This window comes from Podarcis tiliguerta (genome assembly GCF_965153285.1).
Source record: "Podarcis tiliguerta genome assembly, chromosome: 11".
In the NCBI taxonomy this organism is placed as follows: domain Eukaryota; kingdom Metazoa; phylum Chordata; class Lepidosauria; order Squamata; family Lacertidae; genus Podarcis; species Podarcis tiliguerta.
This window is the reverse complement of record NC_139544.1, coordinates 25,185,266-25,204,603: the sequence shown is the minus strand read 5'-3', so window position 1 is coordinate 25,204,603 and position 19,338 is coordinate 25,185,266. Positions and strand designations below refer to the sequence as shown.

The window sequence follows — 19,338 nt, the reverse complement described above, 5'->3', positions numbered from 1 at the left end:
CTAATGAATTTGGCAGCTATTCCTTAGGAGAATGCTGTAGTGATAGTGTTGAGTCTTCCCCTTATCTACCATGTAAAGCCTTGGGGAGCGGCTGATTTGGTTTGATGAGGAACACAAGAGTGTTCCTAGAGACACAGAACAGTACTAAGAAATTGATCTTCTGCAAATCTTCCCTTTATATAATGAAGAAAAATAATGACTGCAATTATTTCTCTCAGCCGAAGTTCAAAATAATCCCTGAGCTAACTTTAAAGGGGAGGTCAGAGAAGATGATGGAGGCTTAAGAAAGCCAATCCTGTATTGTGACTATGTCACGCCTCTCAAGGGAAGGCATGATGGGGGAAATGTACAGAACTGAAGATATCAGCTGATTCCAACAGGCAGATCAGAAGACTTATTCCAAGTCACTTTATACTGACCTCAACAGGTTTTCTAAGAAGCTGCTGTTCTTGAACGAGCACAGCTGCCATCTTAGGAAATCAAAAAGCATTATGATCCAAAGTAGCAACTTGTGAGAATAATGGGCACATTGAACACTTTCTTAAAGCGTGTTTCCACTTTCAGGAAAAGGTGGTGGAGGCCTCAATCTTGGGAACTTCTTTGCAAGCCGCGCAGGCTACAGTCGAAAAGGATTTGACCGACTTAGTACGGAAGGGAGCGACCAAGAAAAAGATGAGGACGATGCCACAGATTCAGAAGAGGAAGATGCTGTTCCTCACCCTCCAGCGATACCTCCATCTTCCTGAAATTGGCCTTTGATTTCTACCTTGTATGACTCTACAAAGATTGCCGGATTTAGCACGTTTTAAGATTTTGTGTATTTAATTGTAAACTGTACTAGTCCTTTGTGCGACTGTACACAATTCGCCCCCTCCCTTTGGCTTCAGTTTGGTTTTAGAGTGTGACCATTTCATATCAGTGCCATTGTCTTCTGTGAACCTTTTAATAAAGCAGAACAATCCCATTTAATTGCAGTAATGATTTTGAAAGTAGTAGTATCTGCTCATTTCAGTTAGGGACCTTCTCTATATTTGTAAATAAGTCCCAGCCTCTGCTTTAAGAAAACATTTTTTTCAGTTCCAATTTTTTCTTTTGTGCCTTTTCACATTCAATGCCCTTAACCTATCACAGAACAGAGAGAATTTAGTGCCACAATGAAACAAAGCTGCTAAAACTCCTATTTTTTAAAGAAAAATCACTAGCATTCTGTTGCTTTGAGGGAAAGATTTTTAAAGCCTCTATTTAAAATGGTTTTTCTTCTTCCTCGAGAATTTGTGTGTTTCCAGGATGTCTTATTTTTAGATGGTTATACTGTTAGAACACTATTTTCAGAAGCTGAATGTAATTTGTGTAATAAAGTGTTCGCAGAGCATTAGCTGTCAGAGTGTACTTTGGAATTTTTGCATTGAGGTGGGAGAGGGGAATGGGTCTTTGTATGCAACTTTTTGTAAGCCAATACCTCAGACCACTGAATACAGTGCAAAGTTTTATCACTGCTTTCTATTAGCAGTGGGGAGGAAAAGGAAACCAAAGTGTTATTTTGTATGGAAGATGTTTTGTTACATGACATATTTTTTTTCTTTTTTAAAAAGCAAAACTTAAAAACCTAAAACTAAATTTGCATTACATGTATAAAAATCAAGCGTTGGTTTTTAAAGAAAAATCTGGCCTGTATATCCAAACTTCAGGGTATGTACTCAAATAAAACATTGTCAGAGCTAAGAGGAAACCTGTGTCTCAACTTGCATAGAAATAATTTTATTTTTGCACATTTCCTTCCCCAATCATAAAGGACAGTCCTGGTTACCATAGCATGAACACGCAGTTTCCACACTTGGCATTTGTAAAGCCCTTTGGAGTGTTCAAAGTGTTTTATATATATTAAAAGTCTACAACCATTATAGCAACCTTCCGAATTAGGTCATAATTATGCCCATTTTATAGATGGGAGACTGAGGCTGGAGAGGAGTGCTTTGCCATGAGGCCTCCTGTCGAATTCATAGCAGATGGCACAACTTGAAGTTGCAGTGTAATCTGTGCTGAATTCAATTAGATGTGTGCATAGGGAAGCCCTTGGACTTGCATCTCCCATCAGCCCCTGACAGCATAGCCAATCAGGGATGAGGGAAGTTGCAGCCCCAGCAGCATCTGCTGCGGTAAGACAGCAGTCTCTGTCTCTTAACTGCCGTGCTATATTAGCCATAATATTTTATCCCTAATGAAGATTTACTGCAATGCATCTGACAGAACATGACAATGATAATTCAGATACATCGGCCAAGTTCCATTTGATGAATAAAAACATGGTCCCTACCCCCCCGCCGAGGCCCATTTAGTAACATTAACATCTTCTGAGAAAAGGTGGCTACGTGCAGGAAACTCTACATGGTTTCTTTGAGAGGGACTGCTTCGTCAGTGAGACGTTTTCTTGGAGCAAGCAAAAGCAGGTATCGGTGACGAACTTCTCTAGCTATCATAGTATAAACAGGTTTAAGAAAACCGGTTTTTTAAAAATCTTGCGTTCTGTTGATAATTAAATTCATTGAAACAAAAAATAATACATAACTTATAAATAATAATAATAATTCATCTATTCATTCATTCCCCACCCATCTGGCTGGGTTTCCCCAGCCACTCTGGGCAGATCCCAACAGAATAATAATAATAATAATAGCAATAAAACATCAAACAATAAAAACTTCCCTAAACAGGACTGCCTTCAGGTGTCTTCTAAAAGTCATATAGTTATTTATTTCCTTGACATCTGATGGGAGGGCGCTCCACAGGACGGGCGCCACTACCAAGAAGGCCCTCTGCCTGGTTCCCTGTAGCTTTGCTTCTCGCAGTGAGGGAGCCGCCAGAAGGCCCTCGGTGCTGGACCTCAGTGTCTGGGCAGAATGATGGGGGTGGAGACGCTCCTTCAGGTATACTGGGCTGAGGCCATTTAGGGCTTTAAAGGTCAGCACCAACACTTTGAATTGTGCTCGGTACCATTTCTAGCAGACAAGTATTCAAACGCAAAATCTGTAACTTCGCATCTATATGTATTCTAAATGGAACTTGTTAAATTAGCAAATATTGAAACATGCATGTTACTAAATTCCCCACCCCCCAGTAACGCGGATCTGTCTATTGAATCCTGCATTCTATTATTTTAATACATGAAGAGCTTGAGTTTGGACAGCAGTGAGAATGGAAGTGGATACTAGTTTCATGATAGGAACTGAATCCAAGAATATGTGGTTATATAGTGCCCAGACACAGGTGTCTGTTGAAGTGTAGGATCTGTGTAAGAGGTAATAATAATAATAATAATAATAATAATAATAATTTTTATTTATACCCCGCCCTCCCCAGTCAAGGCCGGGCTCAGAGCGGCTTACAAGCAATAATAAAAACAAGTTGAATGATTACAACTTAAAAACAAAATTAAAATACAACATTAAAATATTGAAACATTAAAATATTAAAATGTAGCCTCATCGCAGGAGGAGAAGGAAAAGAAAAAAGAAAGAGAGGGAGGGTATCAAATTGGCTCCAAGCCAAAGGCCAGGCGGAACAACTCTGTCTTACAGGCCCTGCGGAAAGAAATCAGATCCTGCAGGGCCCTGGTCTCATGATGCAGAGCGTTCCACCAGGCCAGAGCCAGAGTTGAAAAGGCTATGGTTGAAGCTAATCTAACTTCCTTAGGGCCTGGGACCACTAGGGTGTAGGTAGCAAACATGGTGGTCTCCAAATATTGCTGGACGACCATTGGCCATGCTAGCTGAAACTGATGGAGAGAACCGTGTTTGCTACCCCTATCTACAGGATTCAGACTGAAAGCGTATTTGTAGCCTGAGATGTGTAACAGAAGGGTACAGAATTAAGCAGGAACCCATGTACTTTTCGAGGAGATCGAACCCAGTGTGGAACCCAAGACGTCTCCAAAGACGTCAGCACCAGGGAGTTACCTGAAGGTGTTCCAATTACATGGAATTGCCATCCTAACTAAGCAGCTGTCCTTACCACCAAGTATCATTAGGTAGAAATTGGTTCTCCGGGAGGCATCTCGATTCAGTAGTGCTTTTCCAATTAAGCAATGTACCATGGTAGTTCATCAGAATTTATAGATCAGGGGCCAGCAACCTTTTTCAGCCATGGGCCGGTCCACCGTCCCTCAGACCATGTGGTGGGCTGGACTATATTTTTTTGGGGGGGGGGGGGATGAATGAATTCCCATGCCCCACATGCGTTAGCAGAGATGCATTTTAAATAAAAGCACACATTCTACTCACGTAAAAACACGCTGATTCCCAGACCGTCTGCGGGCCGGATTGAGAAGGCAATTGGGCTGCATCCGGCCTCTGGGTCTTAGGTTGCCTGCCCCTGTTATAGATCAATGCAGTATATCGGAGCAGTGCAGAATAGTGGCTCTACTCCATTTCCTCAGCATAGTCTACAGGTGTTCCTTCCGGCTGCCATGACTCGGTCACTCTTCTGACTCTGCTTCTTGAAGCCCAAGATCATGGCTGCAAAGCAGCTAGGCCTGGAAGGCCCCAGGAAACAGTATTACAGTGGTACCTCCGGTTAAGTACTTAATTCGTTCCGGAGGTCCGTTCTTAACCTGAAACGGTTCTTAACCTGAAGCACCACTTTAGCTAATGGGGCCTCCTGTTGCCGCCACACCACAGGAGCACGATTTCTGTTCTTAACCCGAGGTACTATTTCTGGGTTTGTGGAGTCTGTAACCTGATGCGTATGTAACCTGAAGCGTATGTAACCCGAAGTACCACTGTACAGTGTTGATCTTGTTGCATGAAAGCTTGGTGATATAAACAGACTGTCAAAGCTTCCCATATTTCCTTCTTGCTGCTCTTGGAAGGTTAGCACTGGAGAGGAGCGCAGAACATGGCAAATCTTTAGACCTTTTTCTTCGGAAGAATAGAAGAACCATCTTAACAGCTACAGTTATTTTGGGGATGGAGGGGAAGAGAGAATAATAGAAAAAAAATAGAAAATAACTTCTCACCCACTCTCACCCTCTAGTGGTGCCCCCCTCCACCTGGTCCTCAGCCTAAATTCCCTACGTCAGAAGATTTATGCCAGGGTTGGGGAACATGTGGCTCTCCAGATGTTGGACCACTGTCCTCATCATCCCTGACCAGTGGCCATGCTGATGGGAGCTGCTGTCCAACAAGATCTGAAGGGTCTCTGCTTCTCCATCCCTGATTTATGCCTGATAATGAGAAGGGCTTTCGGTCTGTGCAGGTGATTGCCAAATCCTGGGGATTGGGCTCATCCATAATGGGCTGTAATCTTTTTTTCAAGAAATGGGAAGTAAATATGACTGAAAAGCAGGATAAAAAATGCTTTAAATAAATAGTAGAATGCATGCTGTCACAAAACCGTACCTCTCTGTATTGCAACTCAAAAATGTATTATTGTATCCAGCTCGGAAACTTGATTAATGCACCAAATTTAAAATGATTACAGGGGAGTGCAACTGTTCCAAACAGCATCTCATTTCTCAGTGTCAAAAGCCATTTATTTCAGCGTGCCTAACTCGCATTGGATAGAATATGTAATAAAACTGTCATTTCCGAGATGGCAAAGCTAATCTCTCCCTCTCCTCCCGCCCTCCAACTCTTAAAACTTGCAATCAGGATCACATTTTGTGACACAAACGATTTAGAGAAACCATTTCCTTAATTTTGCTATTGAGGTTGGTATTCAAATTGTTACTCAGAGAAGACGCATTGAAATTAATGAAAATGACTAAATTTGGACCACTAATTTCAACAGGTCTACTGGGTTAAACCACAGAGCCTAGAACTTGCCGATCAGAAGGTCGACGGTTCGAATCCCTGCGACGGGGTGAGCTCCCGTCGCTCGGTCCCTGCTCCTGCCAACCTAGCAGTTCGAAAGCACGTCAAAGTGCAAGTAGATAATAGGTACCACTCCGGTGGGAAGGTAAACGGCATTTCCGTGCGCTGCTCTGGTTCGCCAGAAGCGGCTTAGCCATGCTGGCCACATGACTCGGAAACTGTACGCCGGCTCCCTCGGCCAATAAAGCGAGATGAGCGCCGCAACCCCAGAGTCAGTCACGACTGGACCTAATGGTCAGGGGTCCCTTTACCTTTTTACTCTGCTGAATAAAGCTTAGTTGAATACTGCTCTACAATTTTATTTCCTAAATTCACTTTAGCCTTAACATTAATAAGCCTGTATTCTGTATATAAAAGTCGTATTCCAAGGAAAGTGGATATGGGATTACAGCCTTACAGCAAAATCCAAACCCAAGAGTCTCCAGATTTGAGTATGTTTGGAGTAGGTGAATGTGGCAGACCCAGGGTTATGCCAGATTAACTCCCCCATCTCAATTCAGCCAGGGGCACAGCAACTCCCTCAATCAGGCTCCATTGATGGGACTTATGCTAGTGTTAAGTCCCCAAAAAGGGCATTCTGGGGCAAGGAGATACAGCTGCTCCAAACCTCTTTCAACCCAGGTGCCTTGACAACTTGGAACTTAATCTGGCAAAAATAGTGGTGTAAGTCAAACTAGACTTTGTAATAAGGGTAACTTGCAGCCGTTTCCTAGTATACATTCATTTAATAATCAGGAACTGTATCCATATGGGCTCACAGACTGAAAAATGTCCTTGCTCGTGACATTCTTGCTAGTTGATCAGCGCTGCCAACTATTAGCAATCTTTTATAGATTGCTACCAGAGAACCAGAAACAACCACCACCAGTTCACTAATTTCCAGTAGCTGATCAGTGGACTTGTAACCTTCCAACCTATTTTATTTTATTCAAGTATTGCATTTCACATTGTTAAGAAATCTGTTGCAAAGCATTTTCTATGTGGTCAGTTAATACGGGCACAAAGAATTTTTTGAAATCTCTCCAAATATATAAAACTACATAAACCTAGCATTTATATTAGGGTTCATATTTTGGCTTTGCATATTTGTGCAGCAAATCACTTGGTGCTTCTGAACATGAGCTTGCTTAACGATGCTCCCCTTCTGTCTTGGTTTTCTCCAGTGTCTCTTTACATCCATCACCACTGCCTGTTGGACTGCAGGGCACATCCTTTTGACAGCTGCCCACTCTCCTGGTTGTACAGAACTTCATCAGAAAAAAAAAGATGTTAATTATGTCTGGGAATGGCGTAGAACTTACCATACTTTTCCATGTATAAGACAAGGTACAGTATTTTTCCATCTGTAAGATGCCTGCATGTATAAGATGCCCCCTATTTTGGGGGACTCTAATTTAAGAAAATGGGGGGGGGAGATGTATCCGTGTATAAGATGCCCCCCAATTTTTGACATTATTTTAAGGGGGGAAACCTAGTCTTATACATGGAAAAATGCAGTATTTTTCTTTTAAAAATATGTTTAAAATCGGGGGTCGTCTTATACACAGATAGTGCAGAGTGGGGAGAGGCGATTGGTTGCAGCCGTGAGCAGGAGACTGCCTGTGGCTATTGGGCATTTGATTGGTGGCCGCAGTAAGGGCTGTTGTCGATTGGCTTCCCCCGTGGCAATTGGGCGGTTGATTGGCGGCTTTTGCTCCGCTTGCGATTTTAAGCATCGTTCAGTCGGGTGAGTGACTTTCGGCATTCCCCCCCGGAAAAGCTCAACAATGGGCATCCTCCCCCAAAAAAGCTTAACAACTGTACAACTCTTGACAATTTCCCCCTATTTTCTTAATTTGGAGTCCCCAAAAACAAGGGGTGTCTTATACATGGGGGCATCTTATACACGGAAAAATACGGTAATCCCTCAATATGTCCTTCCACTCAGAGCTAACAAACTTTCACGTCTATGTTCTTTTCCAAAACATCGGCATATGGTGTTTCACACCTCACACTCCTTCCTTGCGGTATCTTCTTGTGGGCGATTGGGGCATAGGATTGACTGAAATATACGCATTCGCTTTCATGAACACACAAACATGCTCTTTCTCTGTGCAGCCGGATTTGTTCGACCGAAGTGAGTGAGTGACACCTAGTGGTTAAGAATAAAAGCAGCCAAGTAGGTTTTTCTTCGTACCACTACCGTATGCTCTGTATGCAGAAGATTGGGTTTCCCATTTCCCAGCACCTCCTGTGACAAGTCAAGTCTTCTGCCTGAACCACCCAAGAACTGCTGCCAGGAAGTATTGGGCCACATGAATCAAGGGACTGCTTCAGTATAAAGCAGCTTCATATCTTATACAGTAAATATCAAGCAAACTTGGCATGGGTCTCCCTCTGTTCTTCCCCAGTCCTCTGTTTCAGGGCTTGGGTGGGGGTTTAGGGTACTGTCCTCACCTTCTGAGCAACTGCTGCATCCAGAGCCCCACTGCTCATGCTAGTGGCATAGCGGTGTTTGCATCAGCTCCAGGCTGCTACAGGAAACTGTGCTAGATCAAGCTGCTGCGCTGAACTTGCTAATAACCGGACTGGCTTAGGAACAAATAGATCCTTGCCAGCTCACGTCTGCCCCCCCCCCCGGCACACCCAATTAAGAGGGGTTACCCTGGGCATCGTCAGTGTGGGAGGGGGAAATATAATTGGAGTGCCCCGGAGGAAGACACGAGAGGCTAAAGGTTCCATTGCTTTCCATTCAATCTCCCTCTCCATCTGGGACACTTGTGTTTTCCTCACCCTTTGTTGTCATGATCTGCCTGCTGCACCTCGACATGGTGGTGCAGAAAAGTGAAAAGGAGGGTGAAAGGGAAAATGCTGCTGATCAGCTAGTAAGCAGGTAAAAGAAGCTAGCTGGAAGAAAAGAAAAGCAGCCAGGGACATTAAGAAATCCGTTGCAAGGGGAGAGACTCCATCAGGAGGGGAGAGACTCCATCAGATAAGGCCTCCTTCCACCTGCCTTGCCCCACCCTCCGGACCTGGGTCTCCTCATAAGGAAGCTGTTCCTGGAGGAAGAACTGTGAGGGGAGAGACTCCATCAGGCAAGGCCTCCTTCCACCTGCCTTGCCCCACGCTCTGCTTCTCAATGTGTATTGTATTGTTTTTTGTACCGTAGCTTGGCATTGTTTTATTGATCATAGTTTAGATATTATTGTAACTGTTGAGTGGATTTCTGTTTAACTTTTAGATGTTGATATTATTATTTTATACTATTCTAATGATTGTTGAATGTTACTTTTTTGGTGGAGGTTGCCTATTTTAAAGTTATGTTTTATTATCACATTTTTGTATTGCATTAGATTGTTATAAGATGTACATTTTTTGTTTCTTCAGCTTGTAAACCACCTTGAGTATTGTAAGATAGAGTATTTTAAGATGGGCGGCTTCCACAGAGCCCCAAAATACACTAAAATGTCACACATTAAAAACAATGTTATGCACTATTAATATTGGGGGTCAGAGGTGGGGCTGGCACTTGTTTGGACTCTACGCTTCTATGACTCCTGGTCAAACATCCCCTATACATCTCGGGTTGCAACAATGGTCGACCTACTTGAATTACCCCTCAATCCACCTCCAAGGTGAATCCTGAATTCAGCTGACTGTGTGTACTTTTAAATGTCAAGCTAAAATACACACATTTCCCCACATGAAGTGACAGCAGAGACTGCTGTCTTTTATATTATCAGAATTGAGCAAAACACACATATCTAGGACAGACTGCAACATTTTGTGGCAGAGCCCCACTTGTGAGGTCTTGCCTTTAGTCCAACTCATCTAGCTCTGTTTGCTGAAAAAAACAGATTGCTAGAAGTTTGTCCAGAACTCACGATATACTGTTATATCTGTTATAATCAAAGTTTACTTTAAGGTAAATTGTGCTTCCAGTAGAAACCCTGTTTGCTGAAGAAAGGTTATGATAGCTGTTCTGGCACAAGCTGCTCATCTCTCTAGAGCTGGTGAAATTGGTTGAGAAACAAGACTTCATTGGCTTCCTAGAAATTTTCAAATTGCTTCTGGTGGGCTTAATTAGACCTGTCAGAATTTACATGTCAAAGCTACTGCAGAAACACTAAAGAACCCCCACTGACAGTATCAAGTGGTACAATCCAGAATAGGGAAAACTAGGCCATTATATGAATGTATGTCTTCCATTTCCTCCCCTGAAGTTATATAAAAACCCACCAGGTGGCACAAGTCAGACAGTAAACAACATTTAGCTAGTGATAAAGCTTACAGAGGTCCTACAATAAAGAAACTGTATTTAAAGAAGATCGTGGAGATTTGCATATTCCAATTAAGTTTTGACGGTGAAAACTTTCAGAAGTCACAGGGGCTTGTGTTGTACTTTGAGGTTGAATTATTATGTTTTGACTTACTAGTCGCTTACCAGAAAAAAAACCATCATCATCATCATCACACTTTAATAAAACAGTTACAGTAACCCTTAAGGGAGAGGGTTTTCTCTGTGGCAGCCCCTAAATTGTGGCACACAGTCTCCAGAGAGGTGTGTCATTGTACAGCTTTTACCATGTGCTAAATATGCACCTCTTTAACCAGGTCTATGACAGTTAAGCATTTTGTTTTGTGTGACCTACCCTCTTCTACTGAATGTATGCTGCTCTGTATCATTTGGAACAGATTTAATTGTTTCTGTGAGGGTTCTATAACTTTATATTATATTTCTGTAACCCGCCCTGGGATCTCATGGCGAACGACCTCATAAGACATATTATAAATAAATAAAATCCAGCAGAAAAACAACAAAAACTCCAGCAGCAAGAATGTACATCAGATAGGCCATCAAACAGCTTGTCCCACACTCTGTAAAATGTGTGGGAGAAGAGATACATTTTAACCTGGATGTTCAGGTGCCAGGTGGCCGTCACCATGGAGAACATTTTGCAGCTGGGAGCCACAATCCAAAAGGCCCTCTCCCTTGTTGACACACTCGGAAGGGGCACTCAGAGAAGACCCTCAGATAAAGGACAAAGGGTCCAGATAGGTTAATACTAGGAGAGGTGCTAAGGCCCTAGTCATAAAAGGCTTTGCAAGGTAAACATTCAAAACAGTTAAGAATTGATTGGCTTGTTGGTTTCAGGGTTCTCAAAATATTGGAAGGGGCACATCAACAGCTTTGTGTGTTCCACGCAAAGCGCTTCTGTAGCTCCGGTGAACAAGACTGAGGTGGCAAACAAGCCAGAGTCTTGTCAACAAGCCAGAGGTGATCTAAGAGACAAGCTCCGTCGCAGCTGCAATGGACATAAGCCACACCACTTGGGTTGATGGAAGTTCATTACCTAAACATGATCTCCTTGAAGACCTATCAGCACCTGCCTTACATCTGGTGCAGTGCTGTCAACTCTGTCAGCAGTTGTCCAAGAGGTCAGGCAGAAGTTTTTCCAGCTTCCTAAGACTCCTTATTTTTGGGAGTTCTAGGGCTTGAACCCGGGACCATCTACATAGAAGCCTGTGTTCTGTGGCTAAGCCACAATCTGTTCTAGTGTATTTGCATGAAAGGTGTACAGCGGGATGTTGTGATTTTATTTGATAAGACACAATGCAACTGACCAGAATGGATGCCACTTAAAACTTCCCGCTAATTCTATAGTAAGTTACATTGAAGCATAGCTTCTATTATACTAATGGTATACATAGCACGAACCACTGTAAACTGTGGAGCAATTGCACCACCCTACTGGGCTAGTTCATATATATTGCTAAACAACAACAATATATATATATTGCTAAACAACAGTTTAGTGTCATGTGTGTCAGTTTGCATTTCTTAGTACAGAAAGTATTGATCTGATGTGTAGAGATCTTTCCTATTCCAATTAATTCAAGAGGATTCTAGAAGCTTTTCTGTGTGAAAGAAACATGCAGAAGATTCATGATGTTTGGGTTATTCCTTCCGAGAAGCTGAGTACAGCTGGCTTAAACTGGTTCTCTTATCTTTTTCTGTCAAAGTCATTCTAACTATAAAAGTAAGGCCAGGAGCCTGGGTTTCACTTCTCTTTCTATCTCTTTTCCTTCTGGTGTAGTGTTCTGTATATAGTGTTAAGGTTTAGTCTTATTATAAGTTATTGTAAGTTTAAGTTAAGTCTGCTGCAACTGGACTTCTTATCAAGTGTCAATCCTGAATGTACTGTATTGGATTTGTGACCATTATGCTCATTTGCCTTCAGTAGCAGTAAAGCTCTGCTGGATGAAAGACAATTGTGTCTGGTCTACCTTTTGGGAATCCTCTCTCCCTTCTCTTCCTTTGGCATGGCCAGAAAAAGAAGATTTTTAAAGGGAAGTAGTTACATAGGTTATGTGGTTCAGTATGTTGAAGACTGCTTGAAGTTGACTTGTTTCCCTTAACCATAGTTAACATTTAACCAGTTTGATATAAAACGAGAAACCATGGTTGGCTGAAAAACAGCTGAACGTTTCCAGTCTCCTTCTCTATGGCTGCACCAGAGCAGGAAAGGGGACTGTACGAGCCCAAGGCTTGCTGCTATTTGGGGATATGGTGCTAAGCTATGGTTTCATACAACATACGAACAGAACATTCAGCAGCAGCTGAACCAGTGGTCAATTCTGGACAAAGGAAGAAAAAGTTTGGTATTTACACACCTTTGACAAGCTCCGTACCACTTATTCCAATGGAGTCTTACTGCATCAAGTAGCCTCTGTCTTATTCTGAAGAGTCCAGTAAGCTGCACACCACTGTTTTGGATTCTTCGGCACTGAGTCAGTGGAGTCTGGGTCTATCAATTCTGCCTCTGCGCTACTGTTACATTCTGAGAAGACACGGTCCTTCCCCGACAGGCCATCATCAGCAACGGGAACAGGTGGATCTTTTCCAGAAAAGACATCTTTGGAGCTCTGTCCTGCGGACGTTTCGGATGAACCGACATAATCATGATCAACCATGACAGCACTCTGCCAAATGTAGCTGCTATCTGCAATAGGAAAATACGTTTTGATTAGAAGCCAAGTTTCATTTAGGCTAAGGTTACCAGACATGACCGTTTCCTGCGGACAGTCCCCGGATTTACAAATCAGTCCCCATACAAAATCCATTGAAGTTGAAAAGTGTCCCCGGATTCATTGAAAAAAATCTGGTAACCTTTGAGGCAGACAAGGCCATTAAATGGCTGGGGGGGGGGAATGCAAGCCCATTGCATCGTACACTTCTGAATCCAGGGACAGGAGCAGCAATACAGAGGTAGCAGAATGTCATATCTGTACCCCATTTTATGGGGCACAGTTCTTGAGACGTTCTCTTTAAGAGCTGAGATAGACTACAACAATGGATATGCAGGTGCTTCTTAGAGTGCCCCAGCTAATAAAGGAAGGGGCTGAAATTGGCCTCCATATTGTAACAGACCAAAGGATTTATTTTATATTATTTTTTAAAAGCATTCTCTCTTTCCTCTTTTTCTGTCACGATACATCAAGATATTTACACATTTGTAAATAGGGATATTTGGAGGTAATATAAATTTTACAGTTAAGGCATCTTGATGTAAAAGCCTTAAATAAATTTTCTAGTAAGAAGCTTCCTTGCTAAACTGGTCAAGAAGCAGTTAACCAATCTGCCCTGTATCCATTCCTCCAGTACCACCACAAAAAATAAAACACCACACACAAAACAAAAGCCCAGTCACTTTTTTGTCTTGCAATTTGGATCTTTGGACTGTGCAGCTTGCAGCTGTTGGCTCCTTTCTAAATATCATGCTTGGTGACTCAGTGTCGGTTTAAAGGAAATGAAATTGCTGAGCCCGTCACAAATAGACTGGAGATGGAAATTAAATATTTCAATTATCTCTTCTGAACTAGGACAGAAAGCCAGAATGCTGACTGACGTCATGAAAACGTTCATTCTCTGCACAAGTAAACAAGATATTTTTGGGAAATTGGTTCAGTACAGGTGCTTTAAACAACATTCAGGGAATTCAACAATTCAATATTTTCACTGGCTAGGTAAAGCAGAACAGCCTAAGTTAATTGGGGGGGGGGAGAGAGAGAAGACAGGGAGTGCTCTTGACATCTCATTTTGCATTTCAGCAATTCCTTCAATGATTACAGAAGACAGCACACAAACTTATTCACCAAAATTTAATAATAAATGCTGCCATCCTTCCGTAACCCACTACACACATGGATAAACGGCAGCAGCAACATGTACTTCTACAACTTTATCCTGCTTGGATTTTCAGTTCTCTTCTTAGACATATCACTATCTGGACTATATGCCCAGAACAGTTCTCACAATTACTGTAATTAGCAGTGGTGCATTTCCAAGGCTTCCTTAAACCTCAGCATCCTGTCCATAATTATTATAGTGCGTGCATTTCAGCAGGCAAAAGGCCAACCTAACTCTGAATAGCTGGAGAAAATGCACACACAAAAAACAAGTTTTGCAGGGCTGGAAAGCCTTAGGCAAGTTTTACAGGGCAAGAAAGCTTCCCCGTAAATCTGCATATGTAAAAGAAGAAATGGGAACTATAATAAGATCAAATTGCTTTTAATTGTGGTAGTCTTTTGAGATTCTTCACTTATTATTGCTCTTATTTGGGAAAAGTAAAAGCCAATGGCATAGTTCAACATCAACTATGGTTTAAACTTATGTGTTAACTATGGTTTAACGCATGCTAGCGAACACTAGTCAAAAGTCCCAGCTTCCCTCTTCCCCACTCTGTAGCAGGAGCAGCAACCCACGATGGCTGGCTTGTCATTACGTGCAAGTCTGGGCTCAAGGTTTCCTTCCCCTAAACCTTGGCTCCTATTTGCAATTTGGAAGTGAAAACCACAAGTTGGGTTCACACATAACAGGAACAGGCTTGTGGTTTGTTGCTCCTGGCACAGAAAGGGATTTCTGATCAGTGTGCACCAGTTTATTTGCTTTACCTATGGTTTAATGCAACGTGACAACCAGATAATTGAATATAACTAGACATAACTTTCACCTTGTTCCTGGGATCCTCTTATATATGGCTTAAGATGAGATATTTTGATGGGCCTTTTCAGCCTTGAGCCAGAGGCATCTCTTAATATTGCACAGCCATTATCAGTAACATAATCTATAATACAGGGGCCAACCCATTCGGACTGGAAGCGACCATCTTTCCACCAGTTCTTCTTTTGTCTGAGAACTTCATGTCCAACTTTAAGGAGAAATTGATTAACTTGCTTTGGTTTCTTCCTGACTTGGCTCATGTTCCCACTCCGCTGTTCCACAGGCATTTTCTTCATATTCTAAGTAGAAAATGAACCTATTAGTTAGAACTTTTCTTTTAAGGATGTACAACTCAGACAGATGTGTGTGTTTTCTCAAGTGCATCTGATCTGTGCAAGCCAGACTGAGTCTGCAAGATGTGTGGAAATCAGAAAATGAGCATATGGTTTCCTGTGTGCTCCAGTGTATACACATATCCATATAAACTCATAATGAAGTTTTCTATTAGCCTACCTTATTAGTTTTGTGAAACTGTGGGCTATAAATGTCTGAAAGGTATGGCTGATATATATTACTTTTCTAAATGATATCTGGGTCTTGCTTTCTTTCTTATACCTAATAAGTTCCTGCCTGTATTTGTCCTTCATAAGAAGGGAATTCAGTGTGATGTCAGACAGCTCCACTCCCTAGACCACAGAGGAATAGGCCTTAACTTAATCTGTACAGTTTGAAGATTTGAATGAGCCTTATTCAGACACATTTGTGCATGATTTAGGGGAGCATTTTTAATCTTTATTTCTAGCTCAAACAGCTGGAAATAATAGTCAATGAAAGACATTCATTAAATGTGCTGAATTAAAATCATTCACACATTTTCTTTCTCTGAATTACTGTATTCACTGAATGTTGAATATTTTTTCCTGAGAAAGGGAGGAGGCAGTTTTACCTGGCAACCTGAAATTGTCCTTTCCTGTACTGCTTTCTCTGCTTGTCTAATAGCAGATAAGATTCTCACAAACATGCAGTCACTCTCCCCTTCTTGAATCACACTTAATGTTGAAGGTATATAAGGATTTCGTTTAAACATTTGGAAATAGGGCGTGTTGTTGCTAGTTTCCTATTTTTAAAAAAAAGGAAGGAAGAAAAAGGAAATGTGGTTATATTTGACACTGTGCTACTAAAGAACATTCAGCCCCAGTTCACACAAAAGGTACAAATGTTCTCCATACGTACTGAATCAATCAAGTTGAACGCATATGAAATAGCTTGCAAATGGTCATCCCAGTCTTTGGTGTGCTCCGTGCAATATTTGAGAAGGAAAGATCTGATTGTCTTGACAGCTTCATTTTCATGATCAGCTTGAGGGTATGGCATTATTAATTCCTTTGTCCCAAAGTGTTCAAACAGCTCCCTGTTGATCTTTAAGAATAAGACAAATCATTTTAAACCTCCATGTTGTTTTTATTTCACTTGGTAACTGAAAACTGTGCTTTGAAATAGTGGCACAGTTACACTGTAAAGGTACTGAAATGTTTAAGCTTAATTTCTCTTTGAGATACAAAATTGCAATTTGTTCAAATTTAGACATTTAACATACACGAACCAAAGAATAAGCTCAACTGGAAGTTATCAAGTGCACTTTCCACAGCAAAGTTCGCTCCTCTTACCTGATGAACAAACTCTTCTTCCTGATCTATAGTTATTTTCTGAGGTGGTCCATAACAGAACGATGCGCTGACAACTGCCTTAGCCACTTCAGCTGCTGAAAGGTCATGCAGGGGCAAAACCACAACCCACTTAGTGAAGACATCTGTTAGGAGGATGACATACACATTGTTCCGGCTGGTGGCATCAAAAGGTCCCATTAGCTCTAGAGTAACTACAGTCCACGGGTCTTCTGCCTTAATAGAATGGAATTTAGACGCTACAGCAGCTGTATTCTTTGCTACCTGGCAATGTTCGCAAGCGTACACCTGGGAGAAAAGTCATGAAAATGGGTGTTAATAGTCCATCTATTTGCATTAATAATGTTTTTGTAATAAGTTATTCGAGCATCTCCTATTATTCTAACAATAGGTTTAAGACAGAATAACCATGCTACACTGCCTTGGGTTGAAACTATCACAAAACATGTTTTGATACTTATAACTACAAACACCATAACAGATCCCCATCTACTCAGACACAAAAATAACGCAGGAAACCTCAACTTGCAATTTATTTTGGTGCATTGTTCTATTCACACTGCCAGTTTTGTAGTCTGGGGGCACTCCTGGATCAATCTGTTGCGAGAAGCCTAGGTGACTTCAGTGGCTACTAGTACTTTTACTTGTTTCAGCTGATTAAACAGCTATGGTAGTTTCTGGACCAGTACAGCATGATCAGTGTCGTAATGCACTGAGAATCTCCACATATGATCACTGCAATATGCTCTGTGTGAGGCTGTCCCTGAAGCTGGTCCAGAACCTGCAGCTAGTGCAAAACTCAGCAGCTCAACTGCTCACTGATACAAAGCATCATCATCAGATTACGCTGCTGCTGAAAGAATTGCACTGGCTGCCAATCAGCTAAGTTCAAGATTCTGATCCCTATAAAGCATGGGATTTGAATACCCAAAGATCATCTCGCCCCTTAGCACTGTACTCTATAGGATGCAGCCTCCTGCAGAGCCTTTCTCATCAGGAAGTCCATTCTGTATAATGTTGGAATTGGGCCTTTAGAGTGGCAGCACTTACCCTTCGGAACTCACTCCCACAGTCCCTATTATCTTTTGGGGGTGTCCACTGAAGGCGTTCCTTTTCCAAGCAGCTTTTCATAAGTGGAGATTTCAATCCCAGTCTGCAAATGTTTCAGACTTGGATTTGGTTTTAAATATGTGCTTACTGTTAAATCACTTTGAGATTCTTTATGGGAAGCGATTCGTATATGAAACAAATGACAGGGTGCCACATGCTACCAACTTACTTCAGTGTTTGGTGTCGCAGCCAATAGGTATTACATTAATACACATTTAACAGCATTGGCAATATTATCTCAGAATGCAACACAATCATCTGTTGATTAGATAATAGTCCAAGGGTGGAACTTTCTATTGCTGTTTATATTCTGCTGTCTTATGAAGATTTAGAATAAGTAAAGCCACACAAAATAAATTAAGAATACCCCAGAACCACACATTCCAATCTTTTCTTGCTAATACACTTTTAGGATCCGGTCTTTCTCTGCATCTTGAACCACCAGTTTTAAGTAGAACAAACTGAGAAAAATGTCCAGTCAAAGGCAATTATGGGGTTGCGGCACTCATCTTGCTTTCAGGACAAGGGAGCCAGCGTTTGCCCACAGACAGCTTTCCGGGTCATGTGGCCAGCATGACTAAACCACTTCTGCTGCAATGGAACACCATGATGGAAGCCAGAGCGCACGGAAACACCCTTTACCTTCCCGCCGCAGTGGTACCTATTTATCTACTTGCACTGGTGTGCTTTCGAACTGCTAGGTTGGCAGGAACTGTGACAGAGCAACGGGAGCTCACCCTGTCATGGGGATTCAAACCACTGACCTTCTAATCAACAAGCCCAAGAGGCTCAGTGGTTTAAACCACAGCGCCACCCGTATCCCATGAGTGCCATATTATGCAAAGAGGAATTTAAAGAATGATCAAGAGTTCATTCACATGCACACACACACACACACATAAACACAGTGTGACCCATACCCACTGTTTTACATCGCTGGTTACTGATGTCCAATAATATTGGGATTCCACCAGGGTCAGTGTCCTTGATATGCCATGATGTGCACCTGCATGATTTTCATGGCACTTTTCTAACACTTTCCTTTTCTCTTCATCAGAAAGAATCACCAGGCGCATTTGCCTCTTGTCTTTTCCCACATAGAACAGATTGTTATCTAAAAGAAAGCATTCAAATAAATTGTGTAATTTCATACCACTTATTGTATATTGGTTCAAATTTTATTCATAACTACTTCTTAGCACACCTGCTCAAAACAGACAGTTCTATTCTGAAAGAGAGACATAATGTTGGTGGTAATGTGGCCAGCAAGATTATTTTTGAGGGATTTTGCATGGGTAAAATTTTAGAAAATATCAGCTTTTGTTTGCCGAGAATACAAATGTAAAGTTAGCATGACAGGGAATTGTATTTCAAAATAGGCAGACACAAGCTAACATTTATTTTATTTGCTAAATTTATATCTCCCACTTTCAACCCTATTGTGTTCCCAGGGCAGCTTAAAAGAAGAATAAAGTACTATCCCATTAATAAAATAAAGACAAAATAGATGAAGCAATGGCAAATGGAACTGCATCAAATCCAGCACCAGAAATTGAAAAGGAACACAGCAGAAATAAAAATTGTCCTTGTTAACTTAAAAAGTTCAAATGGCTAAGGAAATAAAAAGGCTGTTGCTGAAGTGTCAGCAAAGCAGGCACCAAGCACGTTTCCCTGGAGATTTCCAAGATCTTGC

The 19,338-nt window shown here is 41.7% G+C and overlaps 2 protein-coding genes across 27 annotated transcripts in view; one reads left to right on the top strand and one right to left on the bottom strand.

Annotated features, from left to right (window-relative positions):
- Positions 1-1,375, top strand: part of PAM (peptidylglycine alpha-amidating monooxygenase) — a 119,150-nt gene extending 117,775 nt beyond the window's left edge. For all 16 annotated transcript variants that reach the window (XM_083403812.1, XM_083403808.1, XM_083403819.1 and 13 more), the window contains one exon: positions 565-1,375. In XM_083403812.1, the coding sequence (XP_083259938.1) occupies positions 565-746 (182 nt within the window). In that variant the 3' untranslated portion in view covers positions 747-1,375. The remainder of the gene's footprint in view (positions 1-564) is intronic.
- Positions 1-19,338, bottom strand: part of GIN1 (gypsy retrotransposon integrase 1) — a 271,168-nt gene that overhangs the window by 247,550 nt on the left and 4,280 nt on the right. For 4 of the 11 annotated variants that reach the window (XM_083404071.1, XM_083404077.1, XM_083404078.1 and 1 more), the window contains exons 3-8: positions 18,566-18,759; positions 16,518-16,823; positions 16,084-16,269; positions 15,797-15,967; positions 14,861-15,149; positions 12,484-12,850 (exon numbers count right to left, since the gene is read on the bottom strand). In XM_083404071.1, coding sequence (XP_083260197.1) covers positions 12,567-12,850; positions 14,861-15,149; positions 15,797-15,967; positions 16,084-16,269; positions 16,518-16,823; positions 18,566-18,759 — 1,430 coding nt within the window. In that variant the 3' untranslated portion in view covers positions 12,484-12,566. Of the gene's footprint in view, positions 1-3,309; positions 4,945-6,748; positions 7,115-12,483; positions 12,851-14,860; positions 15,150-15,796; positions 15,968-16,083; positions 16,270-16,517; positions 16,824-18,565; positions 18,760-19,338 lie in introns of those variants that run through there. The other 7 variants (XR_014503066.1, XR_014503067.1, XR_014503068.1 and 4 more) reach the window with 7 other exon arrangements.